This window comes from Chelonia mydas, chromosome 2 (assembly GCF_015237465.2).
Source record: "Chelonia mydas isolate rCheMyd1 chromosome 2, rCheMyd1.pri.v2, whole genome shotgun sequence".
Taxonomy (NCBI): Eukaryota; Metazoa; Chordata; order Testudines; family Cheloniidae; genus Chelonia; species Chelonia mydas.
Genome location: NC_057850.1, coordinates 79,692,631 through 79,712,946, shown reverse-complemented (window position 1 = coordinate 79,712,946; position 20,316 = coordinate 79,692,631). Strand labels below are relative to the sequence as shown.

At 41.7% G+C, this 20,316-nt stretch overlaps 2 protein-coding genes across 9 annotated transcripts in view; one reads left to right on the top strand and one right to left on the bottom strand.

Moving 5' to 3' along the window:
* TMEM241 (transmembrane protein 241) overlaps window positions 1-20,316 on the bottom strand; it is a 199,768-nt gene that overhangs the window by 52,538 nt on the left and 126,914 nt on the right. The window contains exon 15 of one of the 5 annotated variants that reach the window (XM_027819379.3): window positions 18,392-19,400. The exons of the other annotated variants lie outside the window; for them this stretch is intronic. Within the exon in view, the coding sequence (XP_027675180.2) occupies window position 19,400 (1 nt within the window). The 3' untranslated portion in view covers window positions 18,392-19,399. Of the gene's footprint in view, window positions 1-18,391; window positions 19,401-20,316 lie in introns of those variants that run through there. 5 annotated transcript variants of the gene reach the window in all.
* CABLES1 (Cdk5 and Abl enzyme substrate 1) overlaps window positions 1-20,316 on the top strand; it is a 111,421-nt gene that overhangs the window by 70,634 nt on the left and 20,471 nt on the right. For 3 of the 4 annotated variants that reach the window (XM_037892747.2, XM_037892749.2, XM_043539743.1), the window contains exons 4-5: window positions 9,783-9,860; window positions 19,629-19,725. In XM_037892747.2, the coding sequence (XP_037748675.1) occupies window positions 9,783-9,860; window positions 19,629-19,725 (175 nt within the window). The remainder of the gene's footprint in view (window positions 1-9,782; window positions 9,861-19,628; window positions 19,726-20,316) is intronic. The other variant, XM_037892748.2, reaches the window with a different exon arrangement.

Genomic DNA, 20,316 nt, shown 5'->3' with positions numbered 1-20,316 from the left:
CTGGCTGGCAATGAGTCTGAAAAAGATAATAGTCATGTATCAACCAGCACCAGGGAAACCCTACACCAAACCAAAAATCGCCATCAGCAACACACAGCTGAACTCTCTTACAGACTTCTGCTATCTTGGCAGCACATTGTCAAATGATGCTACTATAGGCAAGCAGCTGACAAGATGCATCAACAGAGCCAGTTCATTATTTGGCATACAATCAAGCAGAGTCTGGCAGCAACACGATATTAAGCTTCAAACCATGCTAACCTTTATAAAGTGATTGTGCTGTCCAATTTGGTGTATGGGTGCAAGACCTAGACCTGCTATAGGCATCACATCAAGCTTCTAGAAAATTTACACGTATGACACCTGTGTGGCATACTCGGCATTAAATGCCAGGATAAAGTTACCAGTAATGAGGTTCTGGAACACAGCCACTCCACAGAGATTGAAACCATGCTCATTGCTTCACATTACACTGGGCTGATCATGTGCTAAGGATGATGACACCAGACTGCCAAAGCAGTTGCTGTACGGAGAACTGAAAGTGAGTAACCTCACACAAAGTGGCCAGGAGAAACACTTGAAGGACACACTGAAGCATAACTGGAAGCAGTGATGCAGGAATCTATAGCTGGGAGTTGTCAGCAACAGTTAGATCATCCTGGTGAGCAGCAGTCAGTGATGGGATTACTCAATTCAAGATTCATCTCCATATGGATCTTGCGGTACAGAAGCTGAGTGACACAGCTGAGTGGCACAGACACGGCAGATTCGGTGGCACAGACTTTAATCCCTTTCCTAATACTGAGTTTCATATGAGCTCAATGCAAAAAGGACTGCCACTCACTCAGCAGCCATATTAGCCACAATCATACTCACAAGACATAATACCATCATCAGTGGTCACGAAAGACACCAGCAACAAGTGGCTAGCTTAGGTAGCTTCCCATTGCTTGCTGGCTTTTGTGATTCCTTTTCTTAAGCGTCTAACTATCCCCATGCTTTGTACAGGGAGCTTAGGCACTTAACTCAAGGCTGACGATTCCACTGGGTGGCAGTACAGCTAAAAATTGAGCATCGCAAAACTCGCACCTGACTTCCAGGGTCCCAAAAGAAATCTGTGGTGAGTCCGGGACTTGAACCCCAGTCTCCCAAGTCATAGGCTATTATTCTAACCACTGGACCATCCTTCCTCTGACCATAGGCGCCAACTTCCCCTCTTTTCCCTGGGTGCTCGGCCCCTGCCCCGCCTCTTCCCACCCCTTCCCCCCCCCATTCCAACCCCTTCCCCATAGTCCCTGCCCCCACTCCGCCCCCTCCCTGCCCCTATTCCAACTCTTTCCCCAAATCCCCGCCCCAGCCCTGCCTCCTTCCCTGAGTGCGTGATGTTCCCGCTCCTCCCCCCATCCCAGAGTTTGCTAATGCCGCCAAACAGCTGTTTGGTGGCGGCCAGGTGGGAAGCACTGGGAGATAGGTGGAGGAGCGGGGATGTGGCGCGCTCGGGGGTGGGGGAGGAGATGGGGCGGCGGGGGAGGGGAGCTTGGCTGCCAGTGGGTGCAAAGCACCCACTAATTTCCCCCCCCCCCGAGTTATTCCCCGCAGCGTGCCGCGTCCCCGCTCCTCTGCCTACCACCAGGCGCTTCCCACGGCACTTACGCTCTCCAGGAGGGAGGGGGAGGAGGCGTGGCAGGGGCGGCGCCTCATGGAAGGGCTGGGGTGGGGTGGGGGTAGCGGGGGGGCGGTGTCAGTCATGCGGCCCTCAGGCCAACATACTAGTCCTCATGTGGCCCTTGTAGTGATTTGAGTTTGAGATCCCTGGTATAGAGCACCTTCCCCACAATTCCTTAAAGAACTACCCAATGACTAACTCTTGTATGTTAGTCAAACCAGTTTCTACAGATTCATAATGTATTTCTCATTAAAGGACGTGGAAGAGTAGATGTTTATAGTCTCAATCAAACCTGGCTGGAAATTTTGTGACCTTTTTTTTGACAGAAAATGGCAATTTGTTGAAACTGAAATTGTTCACAGGACCAGGGTTGTCTCAACAAATTCCTCAGTTCAAAACATTATTTGAGAAAAAGTTTTGTTGAAACATCTTGATTTGACACTTTCTAATCAAATTCTGTTTTTTAGTTCAAAATGACTTTGTTTCAGCTTTTAAGCTAACTATTAGTAAAAATTCTGTTTTAAATAAAAAAGGTCAAATTGCAATTTTCATTTACTGGAATCATATTTTTTTCAGATTTTAACTTTTTGTCCTGTTTTGGGATGGGAATTTATTTATTTTTATCAAATTTTGAAAATTTTCCCAAAATGGGAAAATAATTTCCCACCCAGCTCTAGTCTCAAACAATTGTGCATTGTCAAAACAGTCTTTGCAACTGCTCTAAACTATAGCACAATTAGTACCATTTTTGTGTGAAAACATAAGAATTAAAGAATAAAACCATCTCTTCGTTGTTTGATCCCATTCGTGTATAAGCGGTTGGGTTGTATTGTCCTTTTCACAGCAGGCTTCTATTATTAGTGCATTTATAAACTTGTGACCCAGAGGTTTCATTTTCATATTAGTCATATCTAGCAGAAAAGTCCACCAAAGTAGTGATATCAGCTATCTAGTCCATTAATATTTCTCTTGGCTGCTTTGTCAATGAAACTAACAAATAATGGGAGAGTGGAACATGCCAGAAAAGCATTTTCTAGAAGCATTACGTCAGTGTGGAAATTAAAATTGCAAAAATTCCTGAGGGAATTCTGCACCAAGAAAATAAAAAAATCTGTGCACAATATTTTAAAATTCTGCAAAATTTTTCAAATTTTATTTGTCAGTAAATAAATGTGGAGGTTCCAGCATGGCAGTAGGGAGTACAGGCCACTGGCTGCACAGAGGTGGGAGATCACCCTGCAGCCCCCCTTTCGGGACACAAGACTCAGCCATGAGGCTGCACCGGACCCTGACACAGCCTAAGAGCTGAGCCTGCCCCAGAAACATCATGGGGCTTGCCCCTCTACGCCAGGTGCACCAGGTGTGTGCAGGCAGGTTCAGCCCAGCAGGATCCAAGTGTGGAGGCGCTTAGCTCAGCGGATCCAGATGTGGGGTGAGACGGTTCTGTGTGGGGCAATCTAGGTGCGGGTGGCTCAGTGGCGGATCCAGGGAGAATCTGGTGGGGTGGGGGTCTGGATGCTACCCTTTCCGCACTGCGCCTTCCTCTCCCCACTCTCTCCTTCCCTTATCCCCCACCCCTCACTCCCACATCCCCCTCCTCCTGTCCCATTCCCCTATCCCATCACCCTTCCTTCCCCACTGCATGTTCCCATCATCCTACCCTGCCCCCCTTGCCCTGCCCCACCTCATGCACTCACCATTGTACAGAAAACAGGATTGTGGCCATGCAGGGCACCCAGCACACATAGAAGGAGAAGACGACAGGGACTAGGACCCAGGGGGCAGTGTCAGTGAGCAAGAGCAGCCACTCTCCCTCACCCAGCAGGAGAGAAGCTGTTCTGTCCCACCTCCTCCACTCCCTGCCTGGGCCCAGCTTGCAGGGAGAGGGGCCAAGCAAGTCAAAAACAGGCCGGCCTCCCCCCCGTTCCCAGCAGGCCAAGCAGAGCAAGTCCTGGGCAGATAGGCACTCGCAGAAATCGGGGGAGGGCAGTGGCAACACAAATAATAAAAGGTTCTGAAAAATCTGACCTTTAAGGAAAAGTTAAAAAACTGGGCATAGTTAATCTTAAATAAAGAAGACTGGGAGGGATCTGATAAAGACTGCTACAAAGAGGATGAGCATCAATTGCTCTCCATATCCACTGAAGGTAGGACAAGAAGTAATGGGCTTAATCCGCAGCAAGGGAGCTTTAGGTTAGATATTAGGTAAAACTTTCTAACTATGAAAGTAGTTAAACTCTGGAGTAGGCTTATAAGAGAGATTGTAGAATCCCCGTTGCTGAAGGCTTTTAAGAACAGTATAGACAAACACCTGTCAGGGATGGTCCAGTCTCAGCACCTGGGGCTGGATTTGATGACCTTTCGAGGTCCCTTCCAGCCCTGCATTCTATGGTTCTATGAAAACCTCCCCAGACAGCATGGCTAGCGTGTCCGTCCGTTCTTTTTGTAGGGCAGCAAAGCCACAACAGTTAAACTTAATGAACAGGAGCTGGAATACTGGACTAAGTCTAAGCGTATATCACACGGTTCAGCTTCCTAGAAGGTCTCGGAATTTTGTCAACACGGTAATTTCCCTTGGCAAGTGCTTGAGAAAGAGAGAAACAAATTTTAATTCTTCCTCTTCTTTAAATCAGCTGAGTTGCTTCCCTTTTTGTCCAGAAACATTGGTGCAAATTTCACATCTCTCAAAATATTTCTCCTCAGGAGTAACTCAGTTTTTCTGGGAATAGGATAGTTGCCTCTACACCTTCCTCTCCAAATGCACATTTATGGGGAGAAATAAAAGTCATCTCCCCTTCTTGCTTGGGTCATCAGACAGATCCAGAAAAAACAGGATTTTGTTGCTTTTGAAAATGGTCTCCTTAGCAGTTTTGGCTGTCTTTATACCTGCTGCTTATATCAGGATGGTCACCTTGTGAAGTGACCAAGGGGTTACATGCCCTGGGTAAGAGGCAGGGGTGTCCCAACACTGTGAGGATCTGGAACTGGCAGGGAAGTAAGCCTCATTCCCGTGGAAGTACTAGCCCTCCACACTGCTGCTGTGGCCTCCCTGGCAAAAACCCCTTGGCAGCTGTGCAGTGGCAGCCATGGAACAGATTCAGCAAGAGTTCATACTGCTTCAGGCAGCTCACCGTCAGATTTATGAAGTGTCCAGGGTCAGCAGAGGATGACATTGGTGGGGATTAGCTGTTCATTCCTGCTTCCCATCCAGTCCCAAAACCCTGCAGTGCACCAACCCCATGAAGTTCTGGTAAAGGAGCTTCCTTGAGGTCTCAGATAAAAGAGGCCATTACCATGGAGACAGAACACACCCCTTCTATTGTCTCCAGGAGAGCTTCGTGGGATCAGGCTCCTACTCTGTTTATGGAAGGAGAGGTGACACCTGGAGCTCAAAATTGAGTGGGAAAAGTAGTTTTTTCCTCAAGTTGCCCTGGAATTACTGTGCTGTTACCTGTTTTCTTCCTTTTCGATCCCTAATTACTCCTGGGGAAATTCTGCATCACTGCACATGCTCAAAATTCATGTCCCCCACAGATTTCTTTACTTCCCCACAAAAAAATGACATCTGACGGGAAAGCAAAAGGAAGCCACAAGAGTGGTCACACGCCCCTCCCTGGCAGTGCAAGCTGGTTGGTTCTGGCGCCTAAAGCAGCCGATAGAGACATAAATCAACACCGGGGTGGTGCTGGGCAGTCGTGTGTGTGTGAGAGAGAGAGAGAGAGAGAGAGAGAGAGAGACACTGTCCCTCTCGCTCACTATTGCAGCACACTTGGTGTGGAGGGGCAGGGCATCGGGGTGTTTCTGAGGAGATAGGCGTGGGGCAGACTCTGTCCCCTCAGGCAGAGTGGAAAGTAGCAGCCTGCCCACTTAGTGAATTGTTCCCATTGTCTTTGTGAATTCCCCCAGGAATATAAAACAGGTGGAAAAGTTTTAAGGCTCCTTTATGTAGCCAGAGTGGTGTAAAGGACTGTATGGCCTTTTAAATATGGTGCTTTAGTGATTAGAACTGGTCTAAATTTTTGGACTGAAAAAAATTCCTATCAAAATGTGACAGGTTTCAGAGTAACAGCCGTGTTATATTGGTCAGTAGCCAATATAAAATGTGAGTTTGATTCCCTAGCCACACTGACCATAGGGTTGCATATATTTGTTGACTAATAACTCAAAATAAATGGTCAAACCTAGCTACATTATATTAGGCAGGATGGTTTGGGGATTTCCTCCAAAGCTCCCCACTCCCATTCTTCATCCATTGTACTGTAGTTTAAATAAATTTCAAAAATAATTGAAACCAGAAGTGATTATATTGCATTATTCTGACAAATAAAATATGCAGAATTTTAAAATATGTGCAAAATTTTAAATTTTTTGGTGCAGAAATCCCCCAGGAATACCGAATATATATATTACGTTTTTCTTGGTGAAATCCCATTGTATAATAGCCATCTCTACATGTGAAGGCATCAGTTTGGTTTTCTTTTAATATCATGTTTTTTTTCAGGGAGGAGTGGGGCGTTGGTGGAAAAAGCTGAATTTCCAGAAGCAGCTGGGGGCAGGGAGGGAGAGTGTGTCTGGGGGGTATTGTGGTTTTCAGAATTCAAAGATGTTTTCTGATGTCAGCCTGAAATACTGTGCCAAGCTGCATACATCAGCAAACAAGGCTTTCAGTGAGTGAGGGAACTGCTCTGAGTAATAAAATCGTTTGGCAATAAGCAGTGGTGAGCAGAAAATGAATCTCATGCCAGCTTTTGTGTTTGTTGACTGTCTTTCTCAAATGTGAAAAAGCATCCATCTTGCTTTATAGCTGACTTTAATACCATTAAGGCATCATATAGGGTAAAGTGCTGTCTTGATGGCAGGTAAGCTAAGAAGTATTTTGGCACCTAGACCAAGAATGAGATAATACTCTTATGCTGTAAGAAGTCCTCCCACTAGTATGTAGTTGGTTATTATTAGAAAACATTTTTGCATTTGCTTAGTATTGCAGCATAAATATTCTCTTCACTTCTTCAAATACATTTTTTACAAAAGAAGAAAATATTCCTGCTATAATGGAATGTTCCAGGAGAAGAAAGACTAACCTCTCAGCCATAGGCGCTGACTCTGTGGATGCTTCAGGGCTGGAGCATCCACGGGGGAAAAAATGGTGGGTTCTGAGCACCCAAGGGCAGCCCCCCTATCAGCTCTCCCCCCCAGCACCTCCCACCCTGTGGATCAGCACCTCCCCCCTCCCTCCCCATGCCTCCCACCACCCCAGAACAGCTGTTTTGCCGCGTGCAGGGAGGCTGAGAGGGAGGGGCGAGGAGCACGGATACAGCACGCTTGGGGGAGAGGGCGGAACTGGGCGGGAAGAGACGGGGCGGGGTGGGGGCAGACAGAGGCATGGTGGGGCCTTGGGGGATGGAGTGAAGTGGGGGCAGGGCGTGGGGCAAAGCTAGGGGTCGAGCACCCCCTGGCAGTTTGAAAAGTCAGCGCCTGTGCTCTGTTATTCAGGATCCCTCCAGGTGGGTGCCGAGAACAGCATGATGCAACTCTCTGGGCAACATAAGTGTGCTTCCAAATATTGGGGAATCGTGTATGCCATTTGGCTACTGAGGTGGTGATGCTTTAGAATAGCACAATTGCTGAGGCCTTAGCTGTAATTTTAATTAAAATATCTTACGTTGTAGCCCTGTAGATGTACATGGTACTTTACTGACACTGAACTAAAAATGGTCCTTGCACTGAGCTTATCACCCAGCTTTGACCAATGTAATGCAAAGAGTAAAAATGCAGGGTGAAATCCTAGCCCCACTGAAGTCAATGGCAGATACATCAGAGAGGGGATTGGGGTTTGGAGTACAAAGCACCAGTGATATACACAGGTGGAAGCCAGGGTGCCAAGTAGGTGTTGGCAGCATTCTGAACCAACAGGGAATTTTTAAGGTCAGCATTTTATTCCTTGGTATAGTACATTGCACTAATCAAGCCTGGAGGTCATAAGTGCACAGACCACCATGACAAACTCAAAATGTGACAGGATGAAGCACAGTCTGCTTGCCAACCACAGTCCTATTTGGGACTATGTAAATGCAAACTAGGTACCTTTTAGAGCACACCAGTGGGGTCCACACAAGGCAGTTAGAGCATTTTACAAATCACACCCTTCTAGCATGCTTTGCCAAGTGCCATGTAGGGAAGCCCTCAGTGTCCAGAAGCACTAAATAATCCAGTATTAGTGAGGAAAGTGGAGACATTAAAAAATGCCAGATCTCTCTCTTTGATGAGATTACAAATTTGCTAAAGGTAACAGTGTTCATGTAGCATACTTGGACTTCTGTGAGGCATTTGACTTGGTACCACATAATGTTTCAACTGCGACTCTAGAATGATACAAAATCAACATAGCACATATTAAAAGGAACAATAACTGGCTAACTGATAGGTCTCAAAATGTAATTGTAAACAAAATAGTCATTGAATGGTTGTGTTTCTAGCTGGTCCAGCAGGGATCTATTCTTGGTCCTACTATGCTATTTAACATTTTATCAATAACATGGAAGAAAACATAAAATCATCACTGACAAAGTGTGCAGATGACACAAAAATCGGGGGAGTCAGAAATAATGAAGACAGATTGCTCTGTATCTCTTGGTAAACTGGGTGCAAGCAAACTGTACATTTCAATATGGCCAAATGTAAAGTCATGCATCTAGGAACAGAGAGAGCAGGCCATACCTCCAGGATGGGGAGCTCTATCCTGGGAAGCAGTGACTCTGAAAAAAGACTTGGAGGTTATGCTGGATAATTAGTTGAAAATGAGCTCCCAATGTGATACTGTGGCCAAAAGGGTTAATGCAATGTTTGAATGCATAAAGAGTGGAATCTGAGGCAGGAATAGGGAGTTTATATTCCCTCTGTATTTGACACTAGAAGTTTGTGCAGTTCTGGTGTCCACAATTCAAGAAGGATGTTCATAAAATGGAGAGGGTTCAGAGAAAAGCTGCAAAAATTGTTAAAAGATTGGAAAACCTGCCTTATACTGATAGACTCAAGGAACTCAATCTATTTAATTTATCAAAGAGGAGATTACGCGGTGACTTGATCATAGATTATACCTACATGGTGAACAGAAATTTGATTATAGAGGACTCTTCAATCTAGCAGATAGTGGCATAACAAGATCCAGTGACTGAATGTTGAAGCTAGACAAATTCAGACTTGAAGTAAAATGTAAAATTTTTTCAGTGTGCGTAATTAACCACTGAAGCAACTTAACAAGGGTTGTGGTGAATTCTCAATCATGGAAACTTTTAAATCAAGAGTGTATGTTTTTCTACAAGATATGCTTGAATTCAATCAGAAATTAATTCAGGGAAGTCCTATATGGCCTGTGTTATACAAGAAGTCAGACTAGATGATCACAAAGGTCCTGTCTGGCTTTATAATCTATGAATAGTTGTCTGAAATTTTTTCGTGTCCTGCTTCTGATCAGTGGACCTAAATCCATTTAAAATTAATTGTTTTCCAGTCTTGAACTGGTAATAAAGGATCATGTTAAAATGCAAAGGAGTGCTTTACTATTCTTTTAAACAAGAAGAATTACTGATATTATAATCAGAATACATTTTTTAAAATGTTATGAGGTTTTTATAGTTCTCTACTGATCTCTCTCAAAGAGCACTGTTTTTAATTGTATTTGAAATTGCCTGAACTATGATTTATAACTTGACATGTCAAGGGTAGATTGATTCAACCAATACCAAGTCTATGCATTTCATATTTTATTACAAATACAGCCTATCATCAAACTTCCTTTACCGTACAAGTGAAATTATTAAATAGAACCTCAGTATGGAACTTGGGAGATTCAGCTCTTTTAGCTGTCTATATGATGGGTAGGTGATGTGAGGCAGTGTAATTCAGGTTTCCTGTAAATCATTCAGTTGTACAGTATTTTTCTATGGAACACAACACCAAGCTCTAAAAAGAGAGGAAGGAGGAAATTGTCATTGATAGAAGCTTTTAATTGCTAAATGCCTGAATGCTAACGCTTGTTGTTCTTTGCTTTGTGTATTGCTGTGGTTTTTTTTTTTTTTTTTAAATTTTAGTCTTTGATTTTTGTTTGTTTTTTTAGAATAGTCCTTATCAGTGGCAGAAGATCCTTCTGTAGCATATTTTCAGTGCTGCCGTATCGAGACTGTACCCAAATCGGGTATGTATATTTATGCATACTACCTCGTCTCTTTGGGTCATAACAGCATATATAGTACTGAATACAGACAATAGGGCTGTCATTTTTAAATATCTACCCCCAAAAGAGAAATATTTGATTTGTGGTATAGTATCAGGTTAAAATCATATTTTTAAATCACAGATTTCCTTATCTTTGTTATAATATCTTAGATTATTAAAACTGAAAGAATTTAAAAAATCCAGTTTACTAGTACAATTTACCATTTATACTGTTTGTTTTTCATGCTTCACTCCTCTTGGACAATGCGAATATTCTAGACACTATTACTTTTATTTATAGTCAGCTTTCCCTTTCTGGTTCTCCTACACTAGAACAATGCTACAGTATCTAGTTTCCAGCACTGTAGAGAAATGATTGAATTCAAACAAAAGAGTGTTTTAATTTAACTATTTCATTAAAATGGTTTTAAAAACTGTATTCAATGACTGAAAACACCCGTTGTAAAAATGGAGTCAAATAACTTCTAAACCATGGGCCAGATCCTCAGTTGGTGTCAGTGTCTTTAGTGGAGCTATGTCAGTTAACACCAGCTGAGGATCTGGGCCAATAGGTTTGTTATTTTCCAAAGATACAGAACGTGCAATGCACGTCATTCCAGACTGAAACCATGTAAGTGAAGACATCAGATTAGGATATGTGAAGTGGGGTAACTTAATGTGAAAAAGGAGGCCTACAGATCACTTTGGGTCAAATTAATCCCTTTTCTAATATCACTAAAGTACATCAGGGATGAATTTGGCCCATTGTTTTCACAGTTAAGTTTTTTAGCATTACTGTTCAGCGTTTGAGTAATTCATAGCAAACTGTTTTGTGTACAAAAGAAGCAGATACCATATGGTGAAATTGGTTCAATTATCCTGTCTTTGAGTAAAAAATTTTCTTTAGCTAATTAAACTGGAAAGATGCATCAAGCAAATCTTGAAACATTAGTAGTTTACGTCTGTAGTGCATTCCAGTGCATTTACGATCACTGGAATGTGGAATTTAACTGCTATCTCAGAGAGCCGAATATGCCTTTGAAAGACTGAAAGCAGGGGACTTCTGAATTGCAGTGATAATGAGACAGACTACATCCCCAATATGATTTCAGCATGTTATGTCTTGCACAACATTTGTAAAGCAACAGGGAGTCGAATGAGGAGGCAGAAAGTGCTACGACATATCGGTCCAGCCCTGCTTCCATTGTTAGGAAAGTGAAGACAAGAGATGCCCTCTGTCTATCAGCTGAAGCAACAAAGAAGGAGGAAAACAATTAATTAACATCTCCTTCAAGTAATGGCTGTTGTGAACCATAACTGAAGCAGTATATTCATTGACTTCATTGCCAATTTGCAGACTGTGTAATTCTTGATTATTGCATCATATTTTCGTGCATGGTAGAGTGAGGATGAGACACAAGTACTCTTTTGTGACAGGATAATGATAGCATTCCCTTAACTTCACTTTTGTGTATCACTCATTAATATCCATCTCTAGATTTCTAATTCATCCATACCCGTAGCTAGGTGCTGCTGGTGTCCTGAATACTTACTTTGTGTAACCATTGCCAAAGGGCATTAAAACCCAAACTAATTATTCCTGCAAATATTTTAGGTATTTTCAGTTAAAACCAACCAAATTCAAACAGGAATGAGAATTTTGTGCATGTGGTGGAGACAGCTGCAGCTCAAGAGTTGCTGTGATGAGCATACAGCAGTATTGCTGTTTGCCCTTCCTCTCTACCTCTTCTCAGACTTCCAGGCTCTATGGCCAGAGAGGAATTCTGGGCAAAGTTATGTTTTGGGGAAGGTGCCAGTCCCACAATATGAAGGCAGAAGAGCTCTACTGTATTTACACTGGAACTTAAACTGTATTAGCAGAACCATTTTAAAACAGGATTGAAAAGTTGTTCCTTCTAACACAGTTTCAGTGCTCTTTGCCTGGCCAGTGTAGAACAGGCCTAACAGTGTTCAAGAATCGTGTTCTAGGCTAGGGCCTGTCTTAACTGGCTTTATAACCAAGTGAAAGCAATTTAGTAGGAAGCCTTGTAAAACAATATTTTAAATGGTAGCACTAATACAGTTGAGCATCCGTGTATACGAGGATCCGAGAAAACAGAGGAGGATGAAACCTGGGATAGCACCCCACATCACCACCACTAGCTCTGTTGTGCTGCTCCGAGCTAGTAAAGAACATGACAGGTTTCAGAGTAGCAGCCGTGTTAGTCTGTATCCGCAAAAAGAAAAGGAGTACTTGTGGCACCTTAGAGACTAACAAATTTATCTGAGCATAAGCTTTCATGAGCTACAGTTCACTTCATCGGATGTAGCTCACGAAAGCTCATGCTCAAATAAATTTGTTAGTCTCTAAGGTGCCACAAGTACTCCTTTTCTTTTTAAAGAACATGAGACACACATGGTTTCTGAAGGAAGACTGTTCTAAAAAGAAACCAAAAGATTGACAACATTACAAAATAGTCTTTTCACAATCTGCTACTTCAGGAAGCAAGTTACATTGTAAGTGCTGGCGCTGAAAGAGGGAGAGTGCATGTCAGGAAAATGGATTTTCTCCAACTCTTTACGTTTTACTGTTAGGACGTCAAAGAGATGTCAAAGAGAACTTTCTTGGTGTCCTCTTTTTGCGAATAATGCTACAGAAATAATATTTAGGGCCTTTTGTCCCCAAAGCATTTTAAAAACATGAAGGGCTAGATTATCACTAGCCTTAGCACAGCCATGCAGGGGAATAGGTGGGAGTAAAATCTCTCCTCCCCACTCAACAGCCTACTTAAGTTTGCCCACATCTTTGCTCCTTTGCATGCTGGATGCTCCTTTACCCCTATCTCCATGAGCAAGTGAGTGGGGATAGGGGAAGAGCCGTGGCTCTCCTTTTGCGTCCACATACCAGTCAGGAGAGCTACTCAGGTGAACGGGGAGGAGCATGCAATACCCTGGAGAGTTCTGAGAGGTATTGGGCCTCTCTACACTGTTGTTTATGTCCAAGCAATCTTCTCTGAGATCCTTCCTGTGCCACAAGCAAAGGAAGGTGGAAGGCAGAAGATTCTGGAAGTGAATCGCTGGCTAGGTAAGTGGTGTAGAGTGGAGGGCTTTGGTTTTGTGGACCATAGGTCCACATCCTACAGGGAGGGGGGGCTGTATAGTTTGGATGGCCTCCACCTCAGTAAAAGGGAGACCAATCTCCTCGGGGATAGGCTGGCTAGAGCAGTCAGGAGGGGATTAAAGTAATAGCAAAAGGGGAGGGTAAAAAGAGGGAAGACATGAACATTCAGCACAAAATTGAGACGTGGAGAACAAAATTAATCAAAAACCAAAAGGACATGAGGAGAAGAAAGTCTTCAATTGCCTATACGCTAATGCTGGGCTCCTGGGTAACAAACAAGAAGAACTGGAATTGTTCATTTATTAGCAAACATTCAATCTAGTTGATATTACTGAAACCTGGTGGGATGATTCACACAATATCAATCTTAAAATCAATTATCCTAACCAATTTAGGAAGGATCAAATGAGCAGAAAGGGCTGGGGGGGGGGAAGGTAGGGGAGTGCCACTCTGTCAAAAATGGTGTTACCTATTTCTGAGTTACTGATAACTTGGAAGAAAATTATCTTGAATGCTTATGGATCAACATCCTAACAGATAAAGCACAAGACAGGGTACTAACTGATGTCTGCCTGAGACCACCAAATCACAGTAGAGAACAGGATGACCTTCTCCTTACACATTTATCTACAATGTGTAGGGGGAAAAATTGAAGTTCCCCATGATCTCACAATTTCAGTGACTTATACCGCCAGTACTAAAATATTCTTGGAATTTCTAAACACTGTAGATGACAATGTCTTAACTCAAGAAGTGTTGCAGCCAGCATGGGGGAATTCTATATTAGACCTTGTCCTAACAGATAAAGAGGAACTGATCACAGAACTAAAAGTTAATGGTAGCTTAGGCACCAGTGATTAAGATCTGATCACACTTACAATGTGCAAGCAGAATAAAGTCCAGACCAGTAATATAAATAGTTGGTGCTTTAATAGGGCCAATTTCACTAAGTTGAAAACAATTATGAGGAAAATCAGCTGGGAGGAAGAATTTAATCAGAAAAATGTGAATGATAATTGGGAATCATTTTAAGAACACCTTACTTGATGGCCAAAAAGCCACAATCCCGTATTAGAGGAAGAAGGTTATGCTGATTAAAAAAAACAATCTGGTTTAAAGAGGAAGTGAAGGCAGCTGTAAAATATATATAATATTTTCCTTTGTCAGAACTTGGTATGCAAGGCAATTTAGATGAAGTCATCATCAACCTCAGGCACACATTTCCTGAATGTTTATCATTCTGTAGACATGGTGAACAGGAACTCCATCTATTCTTAGAAAGTAAAAGAAAAAGATAAATGTTCCTTGCTTTACTTTACCCCTCCCACACAACAAAAAAATTAATAATAGTGCTGTGGAAAATTACAGATTCATAGGCTTTTTTTCTCATATTAATTTTGTTCCTACATAGTGAGAAATTTTCGAAGTGTACACATTATGTAATGCCAGGAGTATAAGCTTCATTGTTATGTGTATTTTTGGCATGATATTGAGATTAAGCAGGAAACCTCATTAAGGTGGTAGGATTTATTTTTCTTAGATTTCTCTTATATTAGGTAAAATATCAAGGCAGAAGCTGAAAATGCTGAGTCCTTGATGTGCTTAGTGAGAGTACACAACACAATTGTAAGGGACTTTGTACCAGTTTCTCAGATTCCTCTGTCAATACACTGTAGCCATAGTTCTTGTTCCAGTAATAAGTGCAATTAGGAAGTGAAAAACTGGAGCCCAGTTAGGTGGGCAGACTCAGTCAGCATGTCAAGGAAAGGCTTGTTGTTGGTATGTCTGGCATCTGTTCCTTGCCAAAGCTGTAATTACCCTTATCCCTGCAACAGAATCAATAAAATGGGAGTTCTTCACTGTGAAGGATGAGAACAATATTTTACTTTGGATTCCCATGAATTTGAAGTGCTGTTGTTTTCAGGTTAGTCTTAATTAATCTGTAATGGTCTGGGATCATCGAGTATATTTACTCCGAACCATATCCCCCAAAGAGTTTACATTTCCAAATAAAATTCACTTATCAGGCACCTGTTGTTGTAAATAGACTTTTTTTTCTTTTTAGGTTTCTGGGAGTCAGGTTAATATTTAATTGACTTTTAAATAATTCACTGAAATGTTCAGCTAGCAGTGTCATTTAAAGAGCAAGTGCACAGCAGGAATCTTGCAGCGGGTTTTATAGATCACATCCAGGCATATATTTTAGAATCATTCAAGAAATGTTTCTTTACTGAAGCCAATAATGTGTGATTTATGGACTGCTAATCCATGCTTAAAATGCATGTGGTAAGAGTTTCTGCTCTGATTTTTGTTTATTCTGATTGTTTATTCTTTCCTATATAGGGCAGAAATAATCAAAGCCAGTACTTATCCTATAATAATTTTTCCATGGGATCACAAGTCACACAATGATGTTCCAGGAAAAATGCCATGGTACTGCCGTAAAATGCAGAGAGGGAAAATAGCACATTTTCACTACTTTCACTGTAGCTCCCAAATAACCAGCATGTTGAACTCTGAACCCTGTCAAAACTTCAGATTTAATTTTTTACATACAGTAGGTAAATAGCACCCACCCAGCACCGCATTTCCTGATACAAAGTGCACAAATAAAATGTTTGGGGCCTAATTTTCCTGGAACTCTTATGTAAATCTGGGGTAACTCCATGGAAGTCAGTGGAGACAAAAAATAACGTATGAAGAGAATCAGGACCTAAGTGCAGCATTATCCACTAAGGTAATGTAAGAGACCCTCACTTTGGCATGGAAGGTAATAAGTAAGATTTTTATTTTAACAACATCCCTTGTTTCCCTTTCCTTTTACTGGAGAGAGTGTTTAGAAGAAACCCCCCTCTCTGACAGTCTCTTAGATGATATGAATGATAGTGATAACTGTCCTTTTGAGGAGGAAAAAGAGAAGAAGTCAGTTGAAATGGTTGGAGCTGTTGTTGTTTCCAAGAAGACACAAAAAAATTGCAAAGATAGAAAATGCAGCTTCTGGTGTTGACATTCACTTGCAATTGCACTGCTGAAACAAACACAGGCATAGCACATCGTTTTATCAGCCACTCTGAGACCTGGCAAACTTGTACTGGTGTCGGGCTGTTTAAGTTGCATCTTCAGTACAGGCTTATGGCAGTGTTGCAAAATATACAGATTTAGCTGGCTAAGCCGGACTCTCATTATAGAACAGAAGGCAAAAGAAAGAGGGATAGGAAAGGGAAACAATAAGGTGGGAAAGGTAAAGGACACAATGGGGCAGTGACAAAGTCTCACTCCCAGATGGTGTTTGGGATTTAGCCAGAGCCCATGGAAGCTGCAATGTTATCTGGGTACCCTCTCTGCTCTGGTCTGGTCAAGATCTCTCTCAGGTTCAGGCAGTGAAAGCCAAATGCTATCCTGGTAAATCCCAGGGTCTCAGAAAATATGGGGGGGATGGCAGCAATGATGGTGAAGGTTGCTCCTTTCTGTTCTTTGATCTTTCAGTCAGCCAGCATCGGGGTAACCAGCTTTCTTCCCCACCCCCCAAAGTTTCTTTTTGAGGTCCCCAAAAGGGAGTGATGGGTGGAATAGCCCACTCTTATTATTTTGTCTAGCAATTAGGACTAATTTCCGACACACCAGTTTGGGTTCATCGATTACCGGTCCAACACTTTTCTTGTTTACAGGTATAACCCTAATACAATCCTTGAATTATATCAGTAGCCTTTTTGTTTGGACTAATTCAGTCTGTCTTCCTGTGGCACTTTTTTCACAGCCACATTTATCGTTATAGGTTATTGTGACACTTCATACTTTTTTTATCCACTTTCACACAGTTAGGCTCACAAGTGGGTTAGACCGACCAGGCCCCAGTCATTTCAATAGCGCTACCACAATATAAATAATAAAAACACAGAATTTGGAGCCTTAGAAATAATATATATAAGATTTTCTGGGGGGCCAAACAGTGGCAGTTTGCCACTGAGCAAAGTAAAGGGGCATCCCATGAGGCTCTTGGTGAGGAACAGAGCCTTAACAGTTACAGTCCCTCTCTGGTACACAGGGTTGCTGTAGAGACTGTGCCTAAAGAACCATGGAGTCTATCTCCCCTGGTGTGACTGGCCCACTCAGCAAGCTGTATAGGAAGAAACAGCCATGTTTCAGCTCCTCCTCTACCTGCTGTGAGGCGATGTAATCCCCAGGTGTTTAACTGTGCTCTCCTGAATGGTGGGATTGCTGAGTTATAGTGCGGAGAGACTCCTTGCACACTTCCCTAGTTCTCTGCATCCCAGTACAATGAACTTCTGTAGTCTGGCCTTGCATTGATAGTTCCAGAAAAAAAATAATCACAGAATGACTTTGCCTAGGCTCCAAAAAGGTTGTTTGGTTGGGTTTTTTTTAAGTGTGTCTGGCTCAGCAGGGAGCCTATAGCTAACCCATGTGAGTCCTTGGGGCCTCCTCTGCCATTCGGCCCTGCCCACGCACATAGACTTGCATTGCTTTAGGTCTTGGTAATGGGCAAAAGAACAATAGTAGAGGGTAGCAGACTGAGAGAATTACGTGCTCTGAATAAGCACTGTTCTCCGCAGTCCTTTATTACATGGGAGAAGGACGTGCCTGCACTAAAGTGGTCTCTTCATTTATATGTAAAGAAGAACATGCCCAATATTTTAGACCAGTCCTCTCCAGAAAAAGGAATTAAGTTCTTTCTAGCCCAAGGGCGATGGGTTCCAAACAATAATATTTTACCACTATGTCTTACAAAGCGAGCAGGCAGATATTACCTAAAAGTATACGTCTTTGGGAAAGGAGAAGACTGAAAAAGTGTAAGTGACACTTTCAGAACAGTACTTAATTTTAAATGGGATGGGAATAAATGCACTGTAGTAGCAGGGCCCCAGGGAAGTACATTCATTTTAGTAAAGTAAAAGTGCCAGAGAAGATTGAGACACCATTCCTCATTAAACTTCAGCTAATGTTTAGGAAACATTATAGTTTATACTCTTGTTAGCTGCCCCTGATCTCACCGACAGAAGAATCAGTTCCTCTTAAGTCTCCAGGGCTACATTTCTGAAAGACAGCTGTGCTGATTCTTTAAAGTATGCCGGCTTGCTCCTTCTGAACGTTAGCAAAGATACCTAACTTTGTTTTGTTCCTTTGACTGCATTAAATAAAAACTGTTCCTTGGGGTTTGTTTTGTAGTCAGAATGACATAAGTTCCTCTATAGTCTCCATAATCTTTTTAGGAAGAAGACTAGAGTACTTTCATATTATTTCAAATAATTCATCTAGCATCTTGGGAATTTTTTAACATATATTAATTTCAAATGTATTTGTTTAAAATAAAGTTTTTATGTTGGGGAACTAATGCAGTAGGGTCTTAAATACCATAAAAATGATAACACATACCGTTTTCTCCTTTTAATAGAAAGTGTTCCTTTAAGCCTCTTATTCCGAAGTGCACAGAACTTAATCTGGTGCTTCTGCTAGAATGTTATTTTTATATAATTGTTCTGATCGCGCAGTAAAATATCAGGTAACAAAATGAGAATGTAGCATTGTACTAAGTTACATTCACTTAAACATTTACATTTTTACAACGGGTTAAATACCCAGTACAAAGTCTTGCTTTTTTATAGAAACACTTTATCCAGAAGGTGGATACATTTTGCTGTTAATAAAAGTTTATTGTAATTTACGGAGCGCTTACCCCCCTTCCCCCCCCCCCCCCAGTTTTGGGGGAGAATAAATTGAATGACAGTTTGCATTGTGGACAGAAGGAAGCAGGACAGGGTAAACTCCCTGAAGATTCAACCGTACAGAATATGAAACATCACAAACTAAGGCCCCATTCCTTTAGTCCCAAGTCCAGTGAGATGCTTCACAGTGGGTCTCATCTTTAACACCGCTATGTAGACTTTCCAGTTGTTTTGGCCGCTAAGGCCCCAACACAGCAAAGAACTTAACTTGAGTAGTCTCATGACTTAATGCTTAACTTGAGTAGTCTCATTGAAACCAATCTAATTAGGCGTGTGCTTGAAGTGCTTTACTGAGCTGAGGCCTATAGTACCCTTCCTGAATAGAGATGCTTAAGCATGTGCCTAACGTTAAGCACATTTTAAAGTTGCATTGTAATTAATGAGATTTAAGCATGTGTTTTAAAGCTAAGCCCAGGCTCAAGAGCGGAGAACTTAAATATGTGCTGACGTGTTTTCAGGCCTATGTAGGGATCAGGTGGGCAAATCCCAGAAGATAAATCCTGCAGTTGCAGGGAAGCAGTCATTTGTGGATCTCCTTACCCTACACTTTATCCTCTTCCTTTTCTTTTGGTTATGAGACAGATGTGTTATGATTCCCAATTCCAGCATGGTCCACCTTTCTTTGACTCACTCGGGGTTGGTTGGTTTGGTTTCTGTTCTGTATGGGTAAAACATAAACTATAAAGTTTTATAGAATTTTTAGCTATAAAGTATTTTCAGTAGTATAGTGCAGTGTGTAGAAGTTGTCTGATCTGAACTGTCTGTAGTGTATGTTTTATTAATTTTATTATCTTATTTCATTTGTCTTTGGTGGAGGGTAGCAATAGACAGTGTTTCTGCTCCCATCTTAGGAAAAATGTGTTTATTAGTGGCTTCTGTTTTCCAGGGATATGAAATTAGAAGGACGTTGTGTGCCTACTGGAGGAGTGTGTTTAAAAGAGATAATTGGTCTTGAAGGTGTGGAACTAGGGGCTGATGGGAAGGTAAGAATGTTAGCTTATTAGATCTAATTTTATGATGAAAATGTAAAATAACCAAAGCCAAGTTCAAATTACATGTTGCATTGTAATCTACATAATGTAAAAGAATAGGGTACAATGCGGTACATACTGTATTATTATAAAATGAATGAAGAAAAAAAAGTGTGCAAGCTGTCAGTGCAAACCAACTAGTTTTTTCCTGAAGAAATCATCCTCTGGTCATAATTAGGGCTACAAATTATTAGTAAATCCAATAGCACTGCTCTGTCCTCAACAGATCACGTCACAGTGTATTGACTGGTGTTAGAAAATCATGTGTTAGGCGATTACAAACAGCATTACAGCTTCCTTTTTTATTTTAGTGAATCTTATACGTAAAATATAGCCGTAACTTTACTTCTGTGCTGTGTGAATACCTCAAAAATCCACAAATATTTGCTTGAATAAAAAAAAAGAATTCTGAAACTTTGGGGAAACAAATTTTTAAGCACAGAGAATATATGACTCAAATGCAAGTATTTGTGCTGAAAACCTAGTTCAATTGATACACATCCAAGGAGTAACAGAAACAATACCTTGCTATTTATTTATGAT